The sequence below is a fragment of the Enoplosus armatus genome, chromosome 15 (assembly GCF_043641665.1).
Source record: "Enoplosus armatus isolate fEnoArm2 chromosome 15, fEnoArm2.hap1, whole genome shotgun sequence".
Taxonomy (NCBI): domain Eukaryota; kingdom Metazoa; phylum Chordata; class Actinopteri; order Centrarchiformes; family Enoplosidae; genus Enoplosus; species Enoplosus armatus.
The window spans coordinates 6,972,517-6,991,945 of NC_092194.1; the positions used below are offsets into that span (position 1 = coordinate 6,972,517).

The 19,429-nt window shown below is 43.8% G+C and overlaps 1 protein-coding gene across 2 annotated transcripts in view; it reads right to left on the bottom strand.

The window, feature by feature from the left end:
- Positions 1–1,778: 1,778 nt before the first annotated feature.
- prkd3 (protein kinase D3) overlaps positions 1,779–19,429 on the bottom strand; it is a 32,549-nt gene continuing 14,898 nt past the window's right edge. Inside the window, exons 2-19 of one of the 2 annotated variants that reach the window (XM_070920127.1) lie at positions 17,213–17,351; positions 13,506–13,637; positions 12,758–12,915; positions 12,342–12,365; positions 11,712–11,901; positions 11,517–11,594; positions 11,240–11,426; positions 10,560–10,683; positions 10,255–10,332; positions 7,072–7,348; positions 5,656–5,708; positions 5,161–5,233; positions 4,951–5,057; positions 4,579–4,740; positions 3,627–3,725; positions 3,272–3,539; positions 2,778–2,863; positions 1,779–1,952 (exon numbers count right to left, since the gene is read on the bottom strand). In XM_070920127.1, the coding sequence (XP_070776228.1) occupies positions 1,779–1,952; positions 2,778–2,863; positions 3,272–3,539; positions 3,627–3,725; positions 4,579–4,740; positions 4,951–5,057; positions 5,161–5,233; positions 5,656–5,708; positions 7,072–7,348; positions 10,255–10,332; positions 10,560–10,683; positions 11,240–11,426; positions 11,517–11,594; positions 11,712–11,901; positions 12,342–12,365; positions 12,758–12,915; positions 13,506–13,637; positions 17,213–17,351 (2,409 nt within the window). The remainder of the gene's footprint in view (positions 1,953–2,777; positions 2,864–3,271; positions 3,540–3,626; positions 3,726–4,578; positions 4,741–4,950; positions 5,058–5,160; positions 5,234–5,655; positions 5,709–7,071; positions 7,349–10,254; positions 10,333–10,559; positions 10,684–11,239; positions 11,427–11,516; positions 11,595–11,711; positions 11,902–12,341; positions 12,366–12,757; positions 12,916–13,505; positions 13,638–17,212; positions 17,352–19,429) is intronic. The other variant, XM_070920128.1, reaches the window with a different exon arrangement.

Here is a 19,429-nt window from a genome sequence, read left to right on the forward strand (position 1 = left end):
CCTTGTGGTGAGTGACTGGCTCGGCAAACTGCGCGGTGTGGTGCAACAATCACATCCAGCTGCTGAGAATGGGATCTGACATGTGAAACCACTACACACACACTCACACACACACACACACGCTCGCTCGCTCGCTCGCTCACACATCGTGATGCGCACATAGAACTACCAAGCCAGGGCTGCTTATGTATGCACGCATGCTGAGGCAGTGGAATACAAAGTCTATTGTTAAAGTCAGGGGCATGAACAGACAGACAGTCGGAGCTTGAAGAAAACGTTTTCATTCTCAGTTAAGAAGTTGGGTTTTTTATTCCATTGGTATGTACTGAAATATACAAAACACTGACACCTGCCAATCCAGCGGCAACAAAGACAGGAAAAGGACAACAGGAAACAGGAACGTACTCCCAAAACACACCAAAAGAGCAAACTACAAATCTGTAGTACTATAACCTCCCATGTGAACCAAATTGTAATTACACCTAGCTTCTACTCTGTCCACTGTCTAGACATAAAGGGCTGTTGAAATGGTCCAGACAACATAATACACAAGGAGACACCAGTATTTTGTTCAATGTAAAACCTAGGTTGGCCGCCTCTGGCGATGCAACACATCAGATACCTAAAGAGCGTCAAAAACACATATTCCAGAATCGGTGTGCTTTCAAAAGTCACATTCAAGAATACTGCGAAAGTACAGGAAAAGATACACACAAACATGACACTCTAACATAGAGCTTGTGCTGTTTTAGCCTCACGTTGGACAGAAAACAAGTGGCTCCATTATTGCATTTACTGACAGTTCAGGGTTATGGTCTTGTAGCACTGAACACATTCACAATGTTAATTTGGGAAAAGGTTTGGAAACATTGAAATAGTTTTTGTTAACATATTTGGTCAGGGCCTGTTGGTCACTTTCTCCAGGGGGGAGAAGTTGATAAAACATACACACTATTAGCTGTCACTAACGACATGTTGGCTGAAAATGCCTCAAATAGCAGCCAATACTGTGGGTGTGGCATCAACCTCCTGCTGATTGTCACAAGTTAAAACGTTGCACCTAGACTGGACACTCAAAAACTGTTTGCTCTCTGTAGCAGCGAATAGTGTTTCTATTCAATCGCTATGTTCAATGGTATTATAGTGCAAAAATCTACCACAATTACGAAATACATTAAAAAGACAATACAAATATATGTGATAGTTCCAGTTTCATGCCAAAGGGCAGTCTCACAAACAGTTCGTAAATGAGAACAAAACTCGTGTGTTGTAGATTCTCAGACTGTAAATCCCTTGTGAAAAGTGCCCTTTACTCCTGGGGGGTCTGACCTCTCCTCTCACATAAAGAACAGAGTCATATTATTACTCAAAGCTATCCAAAATTGTGTGTACAATAACTAAACTATTACGTTCACCTGGCTTATTTTGGTCTGTGATTGTTCTTAAAAATGAACCAAACTTGAGCAAATCCATGGAATGTTTTGATTTCGTGCAAAAAGAAGACGAACACTCTTCTCTCCTGACAGTTTCTTAATGCGTTTCTGCGGCACGCATCTCCACCACCCGCTGCTTGAAGCGGTGCTTCATGCTACAAATTTTGCGGGCTTTTCCCCACTTTTAAAGCCTCCGGAGAGTGATTCTCCGCCTGATCGGCTTCCCTCCATTTCCACAGCAACCAGTTCTGGAGGGCAAATCTGCTGCTCCCAAAGCTTCATGAAAAAAGTCCTTGCGACAGTCCTCGTCCTTAATGCATGTCATGTAGTAAGTCCCCTCTGCCACTAGGGGTCCTCTTCCATGTCGTCCAGGTTGGGAGCCATGATGAAGTGTTTGGGGTAAACGAGGCAGTGCTCGTCTGCGTACTCCTCCCAGCGTGCGTCGTCGCTCTCGTGGGTGATGTAGCGCTCGCCTCGCCGTGTCTCAAACTCCCTGACGTCCAGCCATGTCTGGTAGTCCTGAGGGAAATAGACACAAACTTTTAAATTAATTCAGCGCATTGTCCTCATTAGTGAGGAGGTGTTTCCGACATCAAGTGATTCAGTTCCTTTGAACCCCAGGCTTTTATGCTTGGTTTTCAAGCCATTTATTTATAGGCTTTTATGCCATATGTTGGTATTTTCAAGCTGGGCTAAGCAGAAATGCCATCAATTTTTATGCAATTTAAAATGGTTTGAGTGCGCGTGTCCACCAGTTATGAATGAATAGAGGAGTGCATCAGAACTGTGCTGGATATTGTGAGCCTTATTAATGTCAAAAAATGCACTGATGTGCAAATTACCAAAACTTTACCAAACTAGCTCCTGTTATTCTTTTTTGTAACTTCTATTTAGGATAATCATGTTCTAAATTTAAGTACAGTTCCCATAATTCGGCGGGGGGGTTGGAAGCATGAAGTATAATGTTGCCATGGAGTCAGTGAGTAGGCTACACCTGAATGTAGGTTTTGATTTTCTTTTGTTTGTTTGTTTGTTAATGCCTATATTTATTCCCATTTTGGCTAATTTGCACCAGGAAAAGTCATGCCACATTAGCTGTTAGTATTTTCTGTTTGCACTGTAACCATTGATGCACAGACAACTATCAGTGGATTACTGTGGATATTGAACAAAACTTCCAAACATGATGATTATGAGGCAATATCCTCGGAAAGTGTAAGTCACGCTGAATCTAACAGTATGCATATCATGTCTGTGTGTTCAGATTAGACTGAGTTGTGACTCTGAGAGGAAGGAGCGTGATTTTTGATCAAAAGTGCCAAAGAAAACAAGCGAATAAGTCACCTGTAACCATGGATGGCTGAGACACTTGTCCACACTGTACCTCTTCCTCATCTTGACTTGGAGAAGATTGTTGATCAGATCTGTGGCTGTGAAAGAAATCGATAATATGTAGCTCAGCAGTGCATAACAATGAGAACAGGGGTTACTGTGGTTGGCTTACTAAACTTTAGCATCAACACCTCCATCATTTGTTTCACCTTGTCTATATCTTTCACACTGTATGTGGGAGGAGCTGCAGCTTGCAGTTGGGGGAGGTTTGAAAGTGATTCATCTCAACTGAAGACAAAGAAAAGTCACATCAAAGCTCAGTCGAGCCAGACATGTGGGTGGGGAGGACAGCTCTGATGTCTGAGTATCAGTTTGACACTAAACTACAGGTGCAGCACTAACAGGAGTGGAGGACAAAGCTAACCAGCCAGATTAGATGATGCATTGGTGAATGTCTGGATGTTTACTTCCAGGAAGGATGCAAACAAGCAAGTTGTTCGTCTTACCCTCTGCAGAGATGTCCTTCCAGGGCATAGGTGGGTACATGAAGGCAGCATTCTGGATCTGGTCGTTGATGTCCTCGTCCTCATTAAAAGGGAATGTCCCGCTTAAGCTGACGTACACGATGACTCCCACTGACCACATGTCTAACGAGCGGTTGTAGCCTTTACTGCGCAGCACCTCTGGAGCCAGGTAAGCCGGAGTGCCCACTACAGACCGCCGGAACGACTTCTCGCCAATGATACGGGCAAAGCCAAAGTCACACAGCTTTACCTGTAAGAAGACAGAAAAGATGGTCAACATATATACACACACACGAATGCAGACGGAAATACATATGCACTAATATCTATCTTTTACCTGAGGGAAGGGCTCTGCAGAGGCCAGCAGTACATTCTCGGGCTTCAAGTCACAGTGGACAATGTTTTTGAAGTGCAGATGTCTCAATGCCACCAGGATCTGTTGCAAAACAAAAATCAGATTTAGCTAAAACAAAAATCCAGATGACAATACTGTAAACTCCAGCATCTAAATGTCTTAATATATATAGCATATGGTATAAACAGCGTAATGTTTATATAATCTAAGCAGTAGAATCTATGGTGCTGCCATATGGAAAAATAACTGTAGTATAAGCATGCAAGCCCTTAAATACTTCCATCCTGACCAGTACCTTCACATAAAGACAAATGATCTCATCTCATCATCCCATCTATATTCACGAGGCCTGGCGTAAGCTAGCGCTGCACGCATGTCTGCCTATGGCCCTGTACCAAAACCACAGTGCGCCTGGCTCCCCTATCCTGACCCTGACTTTGACAGAAGTCCTCTCGGCCACATCAGAGCCAGGCCCGCCGCAGCTAATGGGGCTGTTGTTAATGGCCCCGCTCCTGTTTGGAACCCGGGATCCACGGAGGCCCAGGGGCCTGCTGCTCTTCTAATCAGGCCACAAAGCCACCAGCACACTGCAGGCTGTAATCCACGGCCAGGGAGGAGGCCGTGATGCCATGCAGGCCAATCCTGTAAACAACCCCCCCCATCCCCCCAATCAGCTCACCACAAGAATAAACAGGCCCTAGAGCTGGAGCAGAGGCTCATGCACAGTGGGCTAACACACCCCAAAAACAGAAGGGAGGACACAGGAAGAGAGGGAAAGACAGCTATGATACAAAATAAAACAAAATGCTAGCAAGAAGGGAAGGAAGATGCCTTTTAAAGTATAAAGAGTGGAAAGGCAATGACACATACTGTAGATCTAATTGATTGATCAGACCGTCATCAAGAGAAAAAGGAGATGGGTGAGAATACGGACCTGTGTTACCAGGAACTTGGTGATGCGTTCAGGCAGTTTGCTCTTCTCGCTGGACAGAATCATCTCCAGCATGTCGCCATGCAGCTTCTCCATGACAACAAACACCCGCTCCGGCGTCTCAAACATACACTCCAGGTTGACGATACCTGGGTGATGCAGATTCTGAAGAAAAGCACAAAAGACACGGAGTCTACACTGATTCAGGAGTAGTGAGGGAAAGACACTGACATATTCACTTCTAAAGCACTGAAACTGTCTGTAGCATGAGCTGTATATGAAAAGGTCTCTCATCCTTACAGTACATGCTATCGTTTGAAACATGTTATGACTTGATGTCAATTTGTGCCATCGTTCATGGATTCTGGTCATTACCTGTAATATGGCCACCTCATTCCTCAGCTGGCTCTCCTGCTTGGTAGGAAATCTCATCTTGTCAATAACCTTGATGGCCACATCCCTGCCGCTCTTTCTGTGTTTGCCTAAAATATTATGGGACATGGTAAAAATTAATAACTTTAACAAGCCTACAAATCTAAAACAATTCACAGTAGCTATATTATATGAAATGTAAGTGAAACATACCTCCATACACGATGCCAAACTGGCCTGATCCCAGCACCTCATCAGAGAATATTTGGTACACTGAGGCAATATCCTATACAGACATAATTTGCACAGTTATTGTTGTGTTTTGTTTTGTCCTGCCGTAATATCTGCTCAATTTTTTTATGCTGACATTGGCAATTGGTAAATGTTACATCATCAAAAGCACGGAAATGTAGCTCTTCCAAAATGTTTTCTGGTATTGCCAAATATTTATAAATATATATATTTAACTTTCACTCAATGCAGAAGTGGAACTGAGACCAAAGTCCCTTGACCAAAAAAATGGGTGTGCAGCTTCCCCATTCGTGCGGCATGAAAGCTTCCACTGAATGTTTTGGTAAAGAAACAGTAGGATACAATTTCGGATTGTACCACAAAAGCTACTTTAATAGCACATGAATGCCTGATGTGCAGGCTGCGCAGGGAAATTGTGCAACAGCGTCTCTGAGAGAAAAAAAAATCCCCACTCACCACGTTCTCCTGGATCTGGCAGTTGGACACAGATATGCTGATGGACAGCTCTTCTGGAGAGGAAAACACATGATGCTTCCACATTAAACAGCTGAAAAACGCCACTTTACCAACACATAAAGCAGCCATTGAATCCTTAAGTAATTGTAGTCAGAGGCACATTGCTCAAATACTAGTGTTGTATTTTATTTTTTTTCAAAACCTTCAAGCTTATTGCAGCTGCACGCAATAAGTCATAGCTCGGCATAATGAAGCATTTTATTACACAATAAATTGGCTTTAAAATTGATCTGGGAAGCTATGTGTGACTGAATGCTGCAAGTATGCAATGCATTTCATAACTGGGAATTCAGACAGCCACAGGGGCTAATTCTGCATGCTAGCCAATGAATACGAAAGGCAGAGATAAAAGCAAGTAGAAAACATGATGTTGTGATCATTGAGCTAATGCTACACACAAAAATGTCATTTCAATCTTGGTAAACAAGCTCTTATTTTGAATGAGAAATTACCACATAAATTACCCCAATGTTTGCAGATTAAATATCAATATTATCTATCAGTTCATCTACCCATACTTAATGAATAAATCAATCCAGATCGATGGACCAAAAACAGCGTATTATCACTGCATCATTTTCAATGCCCATGCTCAAAATTCTTTGCTGCTAATAAGCATTACTCTCAGGTGGATCTCTCATCAGTTTACAACCATAGAGCCTCAAATAATAGCCCACATTAGTCTTGTTAAGGACCAAGCTCCTCTGACCTGAGAGCATAACAGCTCTCTCCTGAGGTTCTGCCCAGTCATGTCAGTTCATTTGTCACTACTGTCACTTCCTTTAGCCCACAGACACTAGCGCAGGGTTTTCCCTGCCTATCGAAAGGCCGAATATCTCAGTGGTTTTTTTTGACCACCTTAGCCAAGTTGGTGCTTTCTATTTGGGCTAACCTGAAACTTTTCAACACATAAAATCAAGGAAAGCAAGACTTTTCATTTGTTGTGGCCCTAGCAGTTGGGGCTAGTCTTGTGTTGAGTCAGGAAAAACCCTGTAATATTACAAGTCATCGCTGCCAGGGGAAACCCAAACTCTGATACAAGGTACACAGTCACAAATTGAGCCTTAATTTCAGCATTTCTGTAAGCCTAAAGGTTAACAGAAAATGTTCAATGAAACATCATTGAAAACGTTTGTATTTAGTCTCTTGACTCTCTTGACTAGACCTTTAATCTCCCTTCGGCACATGAAATTCCAGTGTCTAATTTAATACGATTGGTTGTCTGAATTCCAAAAAATATCATGTCATTTTAGAGTGAAAAACAAAACAATATCCTAGTTCTATTTCAAGTTGTTTTTCCATTTCTTCCACAAAAACAATGTTTTTAGCACAAGAGAGCTGTAATCTTCTACTTACTATGGTCTTTGCCCTGTCCAGCAGCACTGGCCACACTGGGCTGAGGGGTGACGGGCATCAGGGCCTGTCTGATGGCCTTCTCCCAGCCCTGAGCCACCTCCATGCCGACTCCTGAGGCGGCCAGAGCGGGGCTGTGGTAGTGACTGCAGTTGTTCTCCCCTACATAGTAGACCATGGTGGCTGTGATGATCTCAAAGCAGTGTGGGTTGCTGCCCTGGGCCAGATTGCTGTAGTCTCTAGACTGTTCCACCTGGAGGATCTCGGACAGAGGGATTTCCTGTGGGAGGGGTGAGGGACAGAGATTACGACTAATGACAAAAATACACAAAATATTATATTCTGCGTTTTCTAAAATAAATATGGTCCAGAAATTATCATCAAGTGAGAGCTCAAGGTTTTTTTTTTCTTCCTTTCTCAATATTTTTTTATTCCACTGAGTTGTTGTCTGCACAGACAACCAATACACCTGAAGCACAAACAATATGTCGGCATAAAAAAACAACACTCCTCAACAAAACAAAACAGAGTCTAAAACACACACACATAGCCAACAACATTTCTACATACTGTAAGTACCAACATGTATTATTATTATTATTATGACTTATTATGTCATATTACCTTTGGAGAGGTAAGAAACTGGAGATACAGAAATATATTACCTCAAGACAAGAGCAGATAAAATACAAATAAATAATAATAAAATAAAATAAAAATAATTTGCTCTCTCTTTACCAAGTTGAGAAGTTTCCTTCTTACCTTAAAAAAACATCAAATTACTAATTTTGTAAAAGCAGATGCTTTAAAGGTGATTATCTCATTTGATGAAATTAAAACAGAAAGCAATCTTACTAAAGAAGAAAAACGCTTAACCTACAGATGTAATGCACCACCTAAACAACAGCAGAAACCACATACAGGTAGGAACACTCACACACTCCAAAAGTCTCCACACTCGTCGGGGGTAATCACAGTGTTGATTATATAGTCCCAGCTCTAACTTTCTCTTTTACGCTCCTCTCTCTTATGAGCACGTACAGAGAGGACAGTTGGAGCACACTTTAAAAGTCCCCCCTTCCCCTTCAAACTCGCTGTCAAATCAAAGAGAGGAGGGAGGGTCAAAAATTAAAAAAGTCCCAGCCAATGGGGGCTCATAGAGGCACACGCTGTCCCCTCCGCGTGGCTCACCACAGAGTATCGGATGAAGTGCTTGTGGTTAGCGGGGCCGGGTCACGTGAGCGGGCCCTGCGGCGGCTGAAGTGCTCTGGTTCCCTGATTACAAGGCAGGGCCAGCCAGAGGCCCCATCTGAGCACGAGCCGCTGGCGCTACCGCTAGCCACGGAGACGAAAGACACGGCAACTACCATTCCTCCACAGGGTAGAGTGTGTGTGTGCATGTGTGTGCATGTGTGGGTGCAAATTTGAGTGTGACAGGACTCAATCTGGCAGAGACAGAGAGAAGCCCCCTCACCCCATAAAAGGTTCTTCAGAGAAAGCCACAAGTACAGGGGTCTCATCTTCAAACGAGAAGCCGTTATGGCTTCCAAATGGAGAAAATGGCTGCCATGCCTGGCAAGCTAGCCACCACGCGACCACCACCACCATTGGAGGTATAAAGAAAAGAAGAGAGGGGAGGACAGTGGCCACACACTGATGAGCAGCAGGCTAGACACTTCAGGGAAATTCGAGGAAAATGCCCAGGACAGACGCTTTCCCGGATACAGACCGAGCACATGGAGAATCTGTGGTTTCAGAGACCTCTGAAAGAACCTTTTATCAACTATGTGTGCAGGAAGTCATCTCACGTTATCTATCATGGTTACAAATCTGATACTCTGGAGCAACAGGCATGGAACAAAGACTAAACTCTGAAGCAAGAAAAGATGGCATTTACAGCTAGCCTTCAATTAGCCTCCTGAAGGCCTTAAACGTAGCGTAGAATGCCAAGTTGATAATAAAGAACCACATAAAGCTGCCAGTAAACACACCATGAGGAGTCGGCCTCTGCTGAGGTTTCCTCTGCGAGGCTTTAGTGGCAGGGAAGCAGGGTGTGACAAAATAATTGGCTTGTTTCACAGCCAGCATAAGAGGGAGATAGTGAGAAAGAAAAAAAAGCTTAACTATAGATACAGCTGTGTATCAAACCACCTGTTTGACACACACACACACACACACTCAGAGTGAACGTGCCGGCTCTCACACTGGAAACTGTGCAACATCCTACACACCATCCCACTGCAACACAACTCTGACCACAGCTCAAGGACGTGTCTCAAAGCACACAAAGCAACATGAACAATAAAATTATTACATCCCCCACCCTACACACACACACACAACCATCAACACACATGTGGAAGTCTTTACCTTGCAGGCTATAGTTCCCTCCCTCGGCCCTCAGTGTGTAATTACAGTGCTATTAAGCCCCTGCCTGCGGCTGTGTAATGACACACTGCGCTGCTGGCACTGAGAGGGAAGTGTCACACACTCTCCACAACTGATTTCACATATTGAAATTGTGGCGTTCCACTCACAGCCATCCCTTATTTTGGATTAAAGATTAAAACTTCAATTTAAAACTCTCAACATCTCATTGTCCAGTTTCTAGAATTCAGCCATTTTATAGAATAAATGTGCATCAAACTTCTCCAGTAAATCCACTTTCTTTCCACTTGTGGATCCCTATAGTCTCTTCAAAACCCCTTCAAATGTCCCATGTGATCTGACACACAATAGCTAAAGATGACTACTGTTAGTGACTTGATCCTTTCACTTCATGCAGGGAAGAGACCAGGCTGCAGGGTGAAAAACCACAGGGGAAATTTCAGTGGACCGAACTGACCTCAGTGTAGTTTACAGTTGCAACACGACAGCCCTCAAGCTGAGTCACACAGCTACCACTGGTTAGATTCTATTTACATACCTCTCAGACAACTTCGATATGAAAATGACTTCAACATCCCCGCTTTGAATCAAGAGAAATTAGTGCAATGGTACATTTTCAGTACCATGGAGCTACGTCGCGGACTTTATAAATATCATTCACCATGGACTCGACACTGAGTCAACTTGCATTAAGCGGCTCCATTTTCTGACAGCTTAATAAATGCTACTGTGTGCTTGATGTGGAGGACAAGACATGATTTTCCAAGAATGAGGCAGCGATGATAGTTTTATGCTTACTTTGTAGAACTTGGCCCCGGTGTCGTTCTGGAAGAGACTCAGGCTCTTGCTGTCGAGCCTCCAGTAATGTCTCTTCCGCTGTTAAAAGGGGAACACGAACACCAAGTTAGTAAAAATGTCAGAGAACACATGACCTACCGATATTACAGTACTTCAAAATTTAGTTTCATGAGGAAAATACCTTCTGTGCTGAATTCAACACATGTGAACAGCTTTGGAGAAGGAGTTTTCCCCAGCATACAGGCTAAGCACAGTCCATTTCAGACTGGGCTCCTTTGTTGGGCTTTTGGGGTTATCAGTCTTACCAGGTTGTCCCTGCTCGTATAATGAACCATCCAGCCCTCCTTCACCACAGTGGAGCTCCGCCTCTTGGTGTGTTTGATGGACTGGACCACCCGCATCAGAGGGATGTTGCTGCTAGTGGAAGGGCTAGACACAGGCACATGCACAGAAAATTAAGATTTCATCAATAACATTTTTAGAGCTAAACATAATGAAACAGTAACAGGTTACATTTAAATCGACCTGCAGCCAGCTCGTGAAACCTTTTTATATTTGCTTTTCTAACCACCCACTGTCTGGTAGGTCTTTCCTGACAGAAATCCTGCACAGGAAGTAATGCATTTTATGTTTGCAGCAGTGGCAACACTACTGGAAACACGAAACGCATGCTGGTGTAGAATAAACAGAAGACTTGGGCAGTTAGACCTGGTGGTTTAAAACATAACCGCAAAGTCCCCGGTTTGAATTAGGTGGGAGACCTTTGTTGCAGGTCATCCCCTTCTCCCTCTCATTTCCTGTCACTCTTGACTGAGCTGTCCAATAAGAAACATTTTACAAAAAATAAAATATATATCCATCATGGCTGGGACAACAGAGTAAACAGTACCACCTACAATACAGTATCAGCCGCAATGTTTGTCTCTGAATGGGGTACCAGAAATGTCAAACTGGATAACCTCTAATCATATCAACATCTTCATACCTAATAGTCTTGATGGGCTCTTCATCCTTCTCTCTGTCCAATAAGGGGGAATCCATGTCGAACATCCTCTCATCTGGGGTGGAGGGTTCCTCTGGGTCGTCCAGCCCCCTGCCGCCATCCATATCGCTGCTGTCCACCTCCATAGTATCCATGGTAGTGTCGGAGTCTGGGCCAGGGCTGGCTGGCTCTACGCATGCACATTAAATGTGCAAATATTTAAAATTGGAAATACTCAGAGCTACACCACTATCACTGTGAAACTGGATGTAGAACTTACCTCCGTTGAAGTCCACCTCCCCCAAACAGTCTCTGGGTACCTTTGAAGCACATCGTTTATGGCAGTTGAATCTGCAATCTGGCAGATGAAATAAAAAAAATATTCAAACACATGATTATTATGGGAAAACATCACCAAAATGTTCTTAAATGAACAACAATGTCTTTGAAACAGACTCTTCATATGTAGTCCTACCTTTACACTGCATGCCCTGGCGGAAGAGACCCTTGAGCAGACGCTTGCAGTACTGGCAGATAGTGGGGCGAGTGTAGGTGTGTATGGCAAAGGTGTGCGGCACCTTAACCCGTCCCAGCACCATTTTCTCCATCCAGATAGGCCTACCGCTCCAGGACAGGATTCGCTTCCCTGCCTCCTGATGGGACCTCTGGGGGGGGGAGCATTGGAAAGAATTAAAAACCATAAGCAGGAAGGAAGTGAAGGGAAAAATGGAAGAGGAACAGCCACAAAGGGAGCATTTGAGTGATAGGGAAAGAGTGAATAATGACATGGCAGGAGAAGAAGAGAAAGAAGTGGAAAAAGGAAAAAGAAATCTGTCATACTGAGTTAGCATGACTGTGCATAGTTAACATGATCCCAGTGGTCGGAAAACGGTTATTAGATTTGTCATGTTTTACCACATATTAGCATTCAGTTCTGATTTTATATGAATAAATCAGGCAGGCTGGAAGCTCCTGACAGAAATGGGAAGGAAGCTTCCTTCATTTTGGCCAACAAGTGAGTAGATACATAAACTGGGACTTCAATGGACTTCTAATGTCATTAGCATAATTACATTTCCTGATGACCTTTCGCGGGGACACAGACAAGAGGGGAATATTCCAGAGCGGGCTTATGCAAAAACTAAGGCCTCATTGAGGTTCTCTCCACAGAGCAATGTGCAGCTAAATTCAATTTTCTGCATCAGTGGTATTCTACAACAGCGGCCCAGGAGATTCACCCATGGAAAGGAGCCAAATTTGATAAGTTTAGACACGTTTAGCAGCTGAGACAAAGCTCGTGAGCAGCATGCAGGCTGACTGCCTCACATTCTTGGCCGATTCACCTGGCCTCCAGTCTGAGTCTTAGGATGATGCCTTAACTCCAGCCAGCTAATTTGATGCTTGAGGATAAAAAAAAATCATTGCATCATTCAGGGGCTAAGCAGATGCTGATTTTCACAGAGATCTTTGCATAGTTTTCTTCCATTTCCATCCAAGCCCAGCCCACCAATCAGAACTCACCTCATCCAGGACGACCACGGCATTTTCCGCAGGTGCCGGTCGGGGGACAGAGAGGGAGGGTCCGGGCAGCGAGACATTGGACAATCGCCTCTTCCTGACACCAGTACAGTTATTTGGGATCTTAAAGGCGCAACGCTTGTGGTAGTTTAGCCCACATCCTTAAAAGATGAAAACACAAATGACACCAGTCACAAAAAGACTACAGAGCATCAAACTGTGAGGTGAAAAACGGGTGAACATATTTTCATTCCGCACATCAGCCACACGATGGCCCCACTGATGAATAGGCTTGAAAAGGAGGATTTATGACCATGAATGTTTCACTGGCTTATTAGGCTTCACATGCAGCTTAATAACAAGAAAATGAAAGAGTATAATTCAAATCTGATCCAACAAGGACAGAAAATGAAAGGTGAGCCGACGCACCATAACTCCACTGGGATCTGAATGTCAAGCATTTCACTGGCTACAGTGCCCGGACCAAATCTTTCTTGTTTGCTTGTATATCTCCCTGATACATTCTTGAGGTCGGAGATGTGGTGTGTGTGTGCGTGTGTGTGTGTGTGTGTGTGCATCTGTGTGTGTGGATGCAGTATGAGATACAGTAAAAGGTCTCGGAGTAGGTTAGCTTCACAGCTTGGCAATGACACAGCAGGTTTTCTGTAGCATTCAACAAAGTGTTTGTGTGTGTGTGTGTGTGTGTGTGTGTGTGTGTGTGTCAGTGTGTGTGTGTGTGTGTGGGTCTAACCTTCACATTTGAGCCCCTGCCGGACGAGACCCCATAGCATCTCCCCACAGTAGTCGCAGAAGGTGGGGGCCTTGTAGGAGTGGACATAAAGGGCATGAGGTCGGATCTGGAAGTCTTCAACTGTGGCCTGAGCTAGAAACAATACACAAGTGGTATAACTAAAACTTGGTGAAAGCAAAACAAATCTGGAAAACAGTTTGTGTTTAAAAACAAAACAAAACTGCGGAATTGGAAGAAAACAAATGAGGTGAAAAGGAATCAAAGAAGAGAGCAGCCATTTATCACATGTACTTGACAACTTTTTCACACAGTTTTTTAATATAAAACCGGTCTCACTATATGTTTGTATGTAAATGAGAAAACAAGTCATCTAAGTACTGAGATTCTTTCTGCAAGTGCTCCGGCACAAACAAATAAATGTGACTTCATCATGCAAGTGCTATATCTGCAGTTCTGCAGTAGAGGGCGCCACATCTGCAGAGACACCATTTCAATTTCATCACTCCATGTATCAAAGTGATAGGGCACACCCATAAGACAAGAGTGACCCTGTTGTACCCCAGCCCATCTTTGTTATCTCGAGCATAATATCAAAACCAATAGAGCTGCAGATACTCTGTTCCTGTTTCTCTTATTTTTCCTTCATGTCTCTGTTGTTTTGAGTCAAACAGACGCACTGAGCTCATTGTTGGAAGCAGTTGAGCTGGTTAATCATGGCTGTGAATCATCAAAGCTGTGAAGATGAGTAAGATACGGAGGTGACTGCTGCCAAACCTGCGTGTCTCGTCTCTCACAGCCTGCATTAGCAAAGCGTCCCTCCTCCTGCAATCATTTATGTGGCCGCAGCAACCGACAAGGGAATGGTTAATCTTTACACTCAGGTTAAGCAGCAAAACCTGTGCGGTGGCGACGCTGATGTTGCATGTGTGTGTTAGTTCACTTCCTTTGAGGTGATCCAACCAAACACATTTTCTCTTGGACAACTGAGGGCGTTCTTCAGCTGTTGAGGCTGTGATGAGATGCAGACTTGAACAAACAACAAATATGACATGTGGCCAGTGACAAAAAAAAAACATTTCTTTTGCTCTGAATCTGCACATGCTCCATATGAAGAAAAGAGAAAACATCCTTAATGCAAGAAAACAATTTAAGACTTGATGAAAAACCTTAGTTGTCACAGAAATCCTCACAGGCAATAAAAAGCAGTGACACTGCATTCATCTGATCTGTTTAAAAAACATCTCCACCTGCAGGACAGGTGAAGGGTCGGTGTTAGGATCAACCCAAATGAAGAAACAAACAAATCTATTTTTCTTAGATGTTAAGTCACTTCCTGGGACCGCTGCAGTGGAATTCTCAGATATCCATGTTAATGCACACCATTAATACACTCAAGCCTCCATTTCAGAGAAACACGACGGCTGGTGGCTTGATTTTCACAGTTTGGGTTTGACTTGAAAGAGAAGAAAGACCTCAAGCAGGTCACATGTCGTGGGGCTAACATAGCTCCCTGGCACAGACACATAAAAGGCAGCATTCATGGGCTTTTTCACACACGTCTGCAAAACAACTGGCCGCTTCTTAGCAGTCGCTCCATTATGTAATGCTCGTCATGCTAATTAGCATCAAACAACACCAAACACAAACTCGACGCGTTGTTTTTCGCAGCACTTCTCACGAGCGGAGAGGCTTACATGAATGCGCTATCTGTTTGCTTTGAGGCACCGAGTTTCCATTTGGAGACCACAAGTTTCCATCTGACAAAAACAAGTTAAGCCATATTTATGACAAACAGAAGGTACTGTAAAATATCAATTTCACACTGCCAGTAGTGGTGAATAAGGAGCTTGTGAAAGTGGGTGGGAATTTAAGACAGCGAAAAACAGAACAAAGGGACAATCGGTCAGGCCAAACCTCAAACCTCATGGGCCGAGATGGCCTGCACAGTGTCCGCTGTGTCCAGGGCCGCCCCGCACATCAGAGCGTGTTTACACTCCGCGGGTCTACTACAATCACTTACTGCAGGAAAAACAAGCCCTCGTCTTTGAGCCCGCAGCCAAGAAAAAGCCACTTCTGCCTCCCTCTCGCAGCAAGAGAGATATTCGGACTCTCTCCCACAGCCGCAGAATCCAACAACAGGTTGGTTTAGGGGAAACTGAGCGGAAGATGACAGGAGACAAATTGCGGGGCGGAAAAGGTTCATATTTTCTCTGAACCAAATGAAAGGCTTGGGAATGTGGATCTCTCAGCTCGTGTTTCTCAAACGAAGATCAAGTGTCTGACAGGCAAAGCCCCTCTCATGACGAAGGCCAAGCTTATTGAGTTAGATGAAATCTTAAAAAACAGCATGCGTTGTAATGTAGCAAATCTAAGATCCGACTCTTCTGTGACAGTTTTCGTCAGGTATACTCAGGCTATAAACTGTCAGCCTCCGCTGATGGAGCTTACACCTGCAGATGGATTTGTCGAGGTAGGAGGGATTAGAATGAGAGAAAGCGAGGAGGGAAAGAGAGCAACAAAGACTGACACAAAAGAGAGCACAAGACAAACACAGACAGTCAGAAACAAAAAGAAGGAAGTTCTCTGGTCTTTAGTCTACATTCCTCAGCCCTGAAGTCTGAAGTATCCGCAGATCCTGAACCTATACAATCATCCCCTCTCTAAATCCCCGCAAACAATACTGTCTGCCCAGGAGAGAAGGGGGAGATATTCAGCACAGGTGGTGTCAGGTGCTTCCCAGTGGAGACAGATGGAGCAGGAGAACAGATTAGAGCAGAACAGATACTCTGGGCTGTTTGTCAGCCTCAGCACGGCACAGGAAGCTGATTCATTCGCCGCAGGAAATGACAAAGAAAAACACCTGTGTCGGCGCTAGAAAGGTGGACTGAATCCGATGGAAATGGAACAAGAACAATACTTAATTTTGGCAGCAACGTTTTTGTTGCGTACAAAGGACTCTCACAGCAAGCATCTGAACCACTGAAGCGCCCTTGAACAAGACAGTACAGGCTGTGTTTACTGGGAGGTGTGTCAACTATGACTAGGCACAAAAAATGTAACACATGAAGCCAGTTTATTAGTTTTAGACCATTGTTTGGACACTGTTTATACTGCTTGGTGGAATTTTAGGTCAATTTTTCTCCTGTTTTGGAAGTCGAAAAAAACAAGACCTTAAGTCTGTTGCTCTCTTTAGACAATTTTGTATACAACTTTTTGCTGGTATTTCAACTGACATGAGCATAAGAAGAAGATGAATAAAAAAACTGTCATCTATAAACTCTTAATACCACACCTTTTCCACTTTTCTAAATATATGGGTCACAGGTGCTAAAAGTCTCCTGCTGGGTTTCTGTCCAATAGTTCAAAATGAGCACTTTCCATGTCAGCAGCTGCCTTTAAGCTTCTGCTTTCAATATTAATTATTATTATATTTAATAAATATATCTCCTCCTGACTCTGATCCTAAAAGTTATTTGGATATCTCAGGTGAATTTAAAAACATCTAAGCTGCTCACATTAAAAGGTACAAGGTACCTTTGTATTTGCCAAAGCAAACAGTTCATAAAGGTCAACTGTTGAGTCAATGTTTGTTTGTTTTTTGGTTTGTTTGTTCATGTTTGAACTAATCTGAGACGCTGGAGAAAAGCGGTGTGCAAAAATCATTCAAGGTAACACATCAATGTATAGTTTCACTGCAGCTTACATACCAGAGAGCACCACCTCAATGAGGTCTCCTTCGTGGATGTCTTCTGCCGAGGTCAGCCTCTGCAGGATGTTCTCGTCGTTTAAGTCGTGGCGGAACAGCAGGATCTTGTCGTACATGCCAAAGAAGCCACACTCTGGGAACTGGAGAGAGGTGGAGATACGAGAGTGCAGTAAAGATATTAGTGAAGCTCTAAGCCTGATAAATAATGATAGAGGTAATGTGTAAGCAGAGTGTCTGGACATTGATGGTTACTGCACTGTGGTGGGTCAACATCTGACACAGCAACTAAGAGACAAAGAATGAGAAAGAGATACAGATCAAACCCGTTACTCTGACTTGTATTCCCAATCTTTTTTATGGTAATCCTCCCATACGTACACACACAAGCACACACAGGAGTCTTTTGTTTCACACTGTTTCCAAGAACACACTGATATCTTAATGCAAACATGGAATAATCATAATGAACTACTAAAACAATATATTCTACTTAAGTAATGTATTAGTTGTATGTTGTAAGTGTGCACAATGAAAAGTCATCTGGATTCCAGCGTGGCCACGACCTCCAACTCAGCAGTCAGTTGCCGTGACTGACGATGTCTGGGCCAAACTAAACCTAGACGAGCCAGGTCTGACCTGGAGCTGAGTGCCCCGACGTAAAGTCACGTGATCAAGGAAGGAGGGCGGAGAGGGAGACAGGGAAGGAGGAGGAGGAGGTAAACATCCTGAGAGGAGTAGAGGAGAGTCAGCTCACAGGAAGTGCAGCGCCAGTCAATACTGAGTCACTTCCTGTACTGAGGGCAGCCCATAGCCTCTTAAAGAGCGATGTTCTTGACACAGGGCATTATATGAACACATATACAAAAAGTATAGAATATATATGCAAATATCTGCTGTACACGCACACAAATGGCAACCTACCTTAAACTGAAGCTTGCACAAAGTAAACTCCTGTTTTGAATACCAGGGGGAAGCTCTCATGTCCTGCACTGCATAACATCACTCTGCAAACCTGACGGTGCGGAAAAAGCCGATTAACAGTAGATGGATGTTCAGAGCTGTCCCACATGGTTTGTATCAAAGTGGGAATTGGGGCACAGTAATTTTACACCAAGGCTTGAGCCCAGTCTCTGTGCCAAGCAGGCTGGTACTAGAGGATCCACCAGCTGCTTCCCCCTGAACCAGGGTCACGCACAATGGGCCACACAGAACAATGCAACTATGGCCCAGGAGCACTGGGATTGGCAAAGGGTATGGGCACGGGACACACAAGACACCTGGAGCCTTTCAACAGCCAAGAAACACAGATACAGAGACAGCAAGACAGATTGATGGCTCAGGAAAACATGGGCGTATCAGGTGACTTGTGTCAACAAAGCCAGAAGAATGAACCGTCAGAAGGCAAAAATGTAATTCTGCACAGACACTGATGACTGCTGAGGCCTGCTCTGGACGCTCAGGCAGCAGGGTGGACTAGCAGTTGGACAGAGAGACACTCCAACAAAGGACCTGGTCCCCCTGCCCCCATCCTACACTGTGATCCCCCAGTGGAAGAGAACAATTTCAGGGATCAGTTAAGTACAACATCATAACACAAAACATCACTTCCCATGAAAGACCCACCAGGCACCGTGTGCTTAGAATAGCCTTCCAGACTGTCTATAGCTTTACACTAGGAATAAACAATGTGCAGTCGAAGGAGCAATATTCCTCGGTGCACATATTATGTAACAGTTGCATTGCAAAGGATGCAATGTAAGGCTTATTGGACCAATCAGTCAGTAATCAGGATATTGCTTCTGGAAAGGTACACTGCTGTTGAGCGTACCAAATGTGATATATATTCAATTCACCTCCAATGAATTGGGCTGGATGTAGATAACTCACTGGCCCATGTTGCAAAACCAAAACCATCAGCATTGCTAGATACTACTAGGGGTAATTGGAAATTATTTTCTTTTTAATGTGATATTGCAATTCAACTTTAACTGAATGACAGTGTTGAATTACCGCTTTATTTCCATCTCAAAATGACCCCAAAAATTGCAAGAGTGGTCATCCCCTAATGTAGGTACTGAGGTTGTGTGAGGTTAAAGCTTGCATATATAGTGTAAAATGATGTACCTCGTGTTTTTTATTACACCGGTAGAAACTGCAAAAAGGTCCTGGGTTCAAATTCATTGGAGGCCTTTCTGCAGTATGTCCAGTGACAGATGTT